This window comes from Sander vitreus, chromosome 15 (assembly GCF_031162955.1).
Source record: "Sander vitreus isolate 19-12246 chromosome 15, sanVit1, whole genome shotgun sequence".
Classification (NCBI taxonomy): Eukaryota; Metazoa; Chordata; class Actinopteri; order Perciformes; family Percidae; genus Sander; species Sander vitreus.
In genome coordinates, this window is record NC_135869.1 from 9,498,962 (window position 1) to 9,506,070 (window position 7,109).

At 38.8% G+C, this 7,109-nt stretch overlaps 2 protein-coding genes across 2 annotated transcripts in view; both read left to right on the forward strand.

Moving 5' to 3' along the window:
• tmem220 (transmembrane protein 220) overlaps positions 1-339 on the forward strand; it is a 2,491-nt gene extending 2,152 nt beyond the window's left edge. Inside the window, exon 6 of the mRNA XM_078269911.1 lies at positions 1-339. This exon is cut by the window's left edge and continues 245 nt beyond it. The gene's annotated coding sequence lies outside the window, so the exon portion shown is untranslated.
• A 119-nt stretch (positions 340-458) lies between these two features.
• Positions 459-6,597, forward strand: sco1 (synthesis of cytochrome C oxidase 1). Its single transcript, XM_078269910.1, has 7 exons — positions 459-693; positions 1,339-1,452; positions 3,276-3,366; positions 3,547-3,744; positions 3,851-3,943; positions 5,396-5,511; positions 6,033-6,597. Exons 1-7 carry the CDS (start codon positions 523-525, stop codon positions 6,165-6,167), a joined length of 918 nt encoding a protein of 305 aa, XP_078126036.1. The 5' UTR covers positions 459-522; the 3' UTR covers positions 6,168-6,597.
• The last annotated feature ends 512 nt before the right edge of the window (positions 6,598-7,109 follow it).

A 7,109-nucleotide genomic window follows, 5' to 3' on the forward strand; every position in this document is an offset into this window, starting at 1 on the left:
AATGCAAACATATGACAGCTAAGGTGCATTTTGTATCACTTAAAACATGTATTTTTCATCCAATGTTTACCTACAAACTGTGCTGCATCAGTATAACAAACTCTGTTTCTCTTTAAAGTTTAATCTCATGTGAAATTTAGATTTTTTTTTCTTCAGTCAAATGAAGTGCAATATATAAATAATGTAAAATATATATATATATATATATTAAAAAAAAAGTGAATCATAAAATGTTTATTTTTGTCTTTTTAACAAGAATTTGTCGCTCTCCAAGGGGCAGCAGCGAGCACTGTAACTAAAAGGATGATAAAAGAAGATGCAAAATAACGTCATTTCCTGTGTTTACTAGGGTCTACAGGTAGACTGATCTGAGATCAGCATTTTCAGTTCGCAATGCAACATTTTAAGTTAACACGAGTATGCAGAACTGACTCCAAAACAGCAGTTTTGTGTGCCTTATTCCCGTTTTGTAAACTTGTAACCGCTTCCTCGTTTCAGCAGCGGTTCTGTCAAGGTCCACACATGGCTCTGTGTGTTTTATATAACAGCCTGGGATGCCGGCTGTTTCACAGTAACGTTAAACTCTTGCAAACATGTACCCAGACCCAAACGGTCAGACTCGCACACAATGTTTCACGGAGAGAAGTGGGACTGAAACACGGACTGTCACCGCGGAGAGTTCACTGCTGCCTGGTAGGTCAAGCTAGCTGTCGATATCAGGTGTAACCGTAGACTGTAATACCTAATGAAATGTAGCAAATTAGCGCACGCATCATTGGCAAGTTCGTAGCCACGCTTCTTCGCTATAACACGACTTTCATTAGCACATAACTCACAATTTTGAGTACGCACAACCCACCATGTAACGTTAATACTGATTTCAGTTTGATTAATCTTAAAAGCTTGTGTTTGTCTTTAGTGCATTAACGTTACAACGTAAATTTCTAACGAAATACTAGCCGGAATAGCTGGATCCAAAAAACACTTGATTTAGTAAGTATCTCTAGTCACGCCACCTGTCTCCATCCTGCAACACCACTTTAAATTAGCAAATATTTTAATGGAGTTTGGCGTAATGCCTGGACGTTTAGTTGTATGCCAATAAAGGTGGTATACGTGCAGTTTAGTGTCCCAAATTATTTTCCAAAAACTGATGAGGGTCTTATTTGAGACCGGTTATAGGGTTAGGGTAGCACAGGTGGTTTAGCAGGTTCATAATGAATTAAGTACTGTATGGGGAATTTGCGACACTAAACTGCATGTATACCACTAAGGGTTATATATTGTGATGCAATGCTTTAACCACATGTCTTTATTATTGTGTTTACTCGTTAACAGGTGCATGTGAGTCAGTGGTACACCTGTAGAACAACTCAACGGCTGTATCACCACTCAAGAACATTTTCCTCATTACCTCCACCGCCTTCATCAGGGGATAAGAAGAAGTCTGGGGTAAGTGGCAAAGGTTTATGTTAAAGTTGCAACCCCTTAGTAAAACATGACTTTACTCAAATGAAATATGAATTACTGATTAATAATCAGTTCTGGTTTAAGGCTCAAATAGGGAGTATTCACATGTCCTTACAAAGGCTCTAAAAGCTTCAGGTAGTAGAGCCATTACTTATCAGGATGTAATAACTTATTTATGTTGCAGATGCAATAAACAGTAACTGCCTTTCGTGCTTTTTGTGTGAGTGTATTTGTCAGACTTTAGTGATCATACATTAAAAGCCCTGTGCAATGATTTATCTGATATGGGTTTACAACAACTAATGCAAATATTTTGGACTAAAATTTCTAAAATTGGTTGCAGTGTATGTATATTAATTATTACTTAGTAATGCTGCAACCTGTTCACTTCAAACTCCAGGAAAGAAACTAGATGTTATGAGGTGTTTGCTTCAAAATAAAACAATAAAGTGTATTTTATAATCAATGTATCAACATATTATGCCATTTGTTTCGTATTTGATGCATGGGTTTCTGATACCTCTACATCATCGAAAAGATCAATAATTACCAAAAGAAAAAAAACGGTGGGGTCTCACCTGAGAGTACTACAAAAATATAGTTTTAATAATCAAATATCCAGATTTTGCTGAGCCATACAAGGGATCCTTGGTACCATGCACAGTTAATACAATAAACAAACATCACTTAAATATCCCCATGCTGGGAAATATTATTAGATTATGATATTGTATACGTTGTATCATCTTCTGCACATATGTTGCTGTGATGTAAATGATTTGATGCATTTAGTGTTTATTGGTTTCATTTTTGTGAGACAAAGACAAATGTCCTGCCTTTGTGGGACATTAAAGTATGTGATTCCAATTGATGTATTTACTGTGATTGCATTTTTACTACAAATTAGGGACTATATGGAATGTCAAACAACTAAAAACAAAAGAAAAGGAAACAAGAAGAGTATATAGATTGTCCACTATCCATTTTGTGCATCTAGAGAGGCGTTTTGAAAAGGTGTCATGTAGTATGCATACTGTATGCAGTAAATATGTCATCAATGCGCCCGTTAGAAATGGTCGACCAGTATTCAAAGGGTGGAAGGTTCTATTCCCAGCTCCCCCTGTCCACATGTCGACGTGTCTTTGAGCAAGAAACTGAACCCCGAATTGATCCAGATGTGTGTATGTGGGGGTAAAACGTAAGCTGCTTAAAGCGACTTACGTTACACACAAGATTGACGTCAAATGGAAAGGTAAGACCTTATACATACTTCTATAGTATGGAGTGTGTCTTCATTCACAGAAATGCATTGCCTTGGCGTTTCAAGACCCTCCACCACATCAGTCAACGATATAACAGCATGTTAATGGAAAAACATATTTGGCAGGGACATTTTTTTAAATTAGACCATTGTCAAGGCCTTTAAAATACCAATGAATCATGTACAATCACCACTTCTGCTCACAAGTTATGACATTATGTAACACATGGGACCCACGCCATAATTTGCTATTTGAATAATAATTCATTTCAGACAATGACAGTCAGGTTTATTTTGACCACAGAGAGGATATTTACAGTTTTACTAACACGTAAAATAAGCTCATTATGATCCCTCTTTTAACAAAACCTCATCAGAGTTTGTTCGAGGGGAGAATGTCAGAGCATCTGCTTCAGGCAGTCTGGGAAGAAAAGAGCAAACGGACTGCTTACCAGGGTTTAGCTTAAACAAACTAAAGAAGCAGATGCCTTGGAATACAAATATTCCTCTATGATTTTGTTTTCTCATTGTCTCCTCTTTAAAGCCTGTGACGTGGAAATCTTTAGCGATAACATTTGCTATTGGAGGCACTCTGCTTGGAGCGATGAAATATTTCAAGAAAGAAAAGGAAGAGCGTAAGTATTTTACCACTTTAATTACGGTGTGCATGAAGGTCAACTTAATATGTAAAACAACCTAATAAATCTTTGGTTCATATTTATTAAACTCGTTTTGTTAAATCAAGTGGTAGAGATGCTAACCAAAACTGACCTGTGGTCTAAATCCTTAATTGTTACCTTTTTTGAACTTTGCAGTGATTGAAAAAGAGCGGACCAAATCGATCGGTCGACCGGCGCTGGGCGGCCCGTTCTCGCTCATCGATCACAACAACAAGCCCACCAAGAGCGAGGACTTCCTTGGCCAGTGGGTCCTCATCTATTTTGGGTTTACTCACTGCCCCGACATCTGCCCGGATGAAATAGAGAAAATGATTGAAGTGGTGGATGAAATAGGTAATAAAAACCGTTTTCATTAGGAATTATGATACACAATAGAAATATGTAATGTCTAGTATCCTCATTTTCCTCAAACATCATGTTCTTGTTGGGTTCTCCACAGATAAAATAAAGTCTCTTCCAAACCTGACACCTATCCTCATCACCATTGATCCTGCAAGGGACACAGCAGAGGCCATGGCTGCATATGTGAGAGGTAAATTTTGTATATACAGTATGGAGTGTTGGTTTAACAATAGGGTTAAATAAGGGACACTGAGATTCCCATATTTTTCTAGCCTGGGTAAACCCTGACGAACTTCCAGCAAATTTGAGATTTGCTCTGCAAGTCAGTCTGGCCAAGAGCCCATTCAAGCCCATTTCCAATTTTTCCAAATCGAGGCACCAGTCACAACCGATGAGGCGGGCTTTACGCGATGACGATAGCGCAGTGACGGCGAGCAGCTTTTTGCTTACATTCAACGTGACGGCCACCGAAGCGCAGCAATCCGTCGATGCCACTGTCGCTGCTACGTCACCACCCAATTGCGCCCAGAGGCATTTGAGCGGCGTCCGTTGGTGACGCTCCTTTTGGAAATGAGCTGTGAATGAACCTTGAACCCAGACCCACTCTCAGTTACAACTGCGAAGGGTCTGGTGTCAACCAGGCTAATATTTCTCGGAATTCTTGCCAAAATCTTTTCCTGAGATAAATACCTGTCTGTGTGCTGAAATAAAGACACATCCAAACCCCGTTAACACTATTATGCAACTGTTGTAGCTAAATACGAAAGTCCATTCCATATCCTTCATAATGCTGTTACTACGGCAATAAAACTGGATCAACTTTTCAGGTGCAGCAGGTTTCTCTCGATTACTTTTCACACATCAATGGCAGCTTACAGTTCAGTAGTCTCACAAATTATCTTATTCTTATATCTTATTATCAATGTGAACGACACAGTGCAAAGTCTGTAAAATGCAGGTTTTATTTCAGACCGCCATCCCTAAATTCATCAGCAGATGGAGCCTCACGTACAGAAGATTACCTGAAAGTTAAAACCAAATGTCTGATAACAATGCTCCAAAACGGCACGCCGAAATCACTGCATGTGCTGGATTTATTCACCTTTGCCTCTGCACGCATTAATAACCTAAGGTCAGCTCTATAACAGTTATCAGATGATAGGAGGAAAAGATTTTTTTTTTTTTAAAGCACCAAACAACTCTGTAAGCCTGGCATTGTATGTTTTTCCCACAAAGATGGATGAAGAAGATTTAAAGAAGAATTGCGGTCATATTAAAAATATTGCACATAATTGGTTGTAAGTAGAAGAATTACAACAGAAAAGTAGAACAAACTTAATTTCATTATTAATTATTTGCTTTTCTATGTTAAAATTATGGCAAGAGATCCCAGTTTTACCAGAAAAAGGGATATATTTTCAGGATGTAATCTTTAAAATGCATAACTGTAAGAGACTGGACGAATACACAACGGGTGTCTAATTAGCCTCAAATATGTGTCTGTTTAAATAATTTTGATTTAAGCACAGATCAAACTACAGTATTTATTTATATACTATACATTATCACCTATATTAACCCATTAATAGATAACTTGCTTTTAACTGCATTGGGTCTAATAGATGCATGATTTATTTTTCAGAATTTTCCCCGAAGCTGATTGGCCTGACTGGAACAACGGCCCAGATTGAGCAGGTTTCCAGATCCTTCAGAGTGTATTACAGCCAGGGACCAAAGGACGAGGACAACGACTACATTGTGAGTTATATCCTGCTCCATTGTTATTCACGCTAGAGCTGTAATCGGACCATAAAAGTTAGGCCCAACAAGGCCCGAGCCCGACAAGTACATTTTGATTGACAGCTTTTTAAAAGCCCGAACCTGTTTACAGCCCGACATTATTCAAATGTGCGCACGCACACAGCTCTTTTGCCTTTTGTCAAGAATGAGTCATTTATACATTTTTTTAACATCATTTATTCATGACTAACGTAGGCTATAGGCCACTTGAAAGTTGGAACAAAGAAATAAAATAAGTCCTCCAGAGGCCAGCCTCCGTTTCAGCCCCTCAGCATCCATCTTTGCGCTAATCGAAACGCATCACCTGACCGCTCATTTACCGCGCAACCTGGAGCGCAAGCCCGAGCCTGGCCCGAGCCTGTGTAAAATGATAGAAATTAAGACAGCTCTAATTCACGCTACACATCATAACAGTGCAAGGGTAATGAATAAAGGATTTTCGTCCATGAAGTCTGATTTCCCCCTCCTGTTGTCTTCAGGTGGATCACACCATCATCATGTACCTGGTGGGACCCGACGGAGAATTTGTGGAGTATTATGGACAGAACAAAAGAAGTGTGGAGATCAGTAACTCAATAGCAGCATATATGAGGAAGCACAAGAAGGCAAAGTGAGCAGCAGCCCATTAAAAGCCCACAATGCACTGGCAGATTCTGCCCCCAGGTGTTTGTTTGATTTTCATTGAACTTAAATCACTACTGGTATCTTATATCGGCTCCCTGTATTATTTTTTTTTGTCAGACTGTTGTGTGCAAGTTAATGTGACCGCTGTACATTCCTTTCAATGAGTGGTGTGTGTGGAAGGAAACAGGTCTGATGCTTGATGCTGTTCTACATTTTTCTCCATAATACATAATACACACTGCTGCTGAATGGACACACATTTGAGAAGGCTGAAAAATGTGTACACATCAGCTCCAATGAGCTCAATATCTCTGGTTTCTAATGCCAAGAATGAGAAAAATGTCTAAAGACAATTATTGTAAGTGACATAAACATTTGCACATCACATTTTTTTTTGTGATTAAATACATATTTACGGAATATTGTTTGACAGACATTCATTTCTTGTCATATAAAAAATGAAGTTTGTTTCTATATCTAAATGCATTGGTGAGAACTAATCAGGAGTAACTCGCTTTGCCAGATTTTCCTCCACAGCGCTGTGGAGGATGGTCTGGCTAGTTGACACAGCATTCAGGAATGGAAGAAAAACGTGTGCCATCCAAAAAGATGTGCGTATACTTTAATCTCCGGAGAGACAGTGGTGACTGAAAAAATTTAGACGAATAAGACCTTGAGAGTACAGTTTCTGAAGAAAATGTGTGTGATTGCTGTTAAAAATGAAATCGGGCAACAAGAAATTGTTAGTATATATTAACCTGACCATAACAACCCCACAGTGCTTCAATATAAGAGAGCCTGAAAGGAAAGAGTAGGATCTGAACCCTTTGGTTGGGAATCAGCTGGTGGAGCCACAGGTATCTGGATAGAAAGATTACTTAGGACGACCTGAACATGATGATCTTAAATGTGCACATTGGCCCTCATTTATC

What these genes read in the sequence shown, in the direction of transcription:
- sco1 (XM_078269910.1), top strand. Translation starts at nt 523, where the DNA reads ATGGCTCTGTGTGTTTTATATAACAGCCTGGGATGCCGGCTGTTTCAC. An exon ending in CAAGAAAGAAAAGGAAGAGC is followed by an intron (nt 3,367 to 3,546) that starts GTAAGTATTTTA and finishes TGAACTTTGCAG; the next exon opens with TGATTGAAAAAGAGCGGACC. An exon ending in CATGGCTGCATATGTGAGAG is followed by an intron (nt 3,944 to 5,395) that starts GTAAATTTTGTA and finishes TTTATTTTTCAG; the next exon opens with AATTTTCCCCGAAGCTGATT.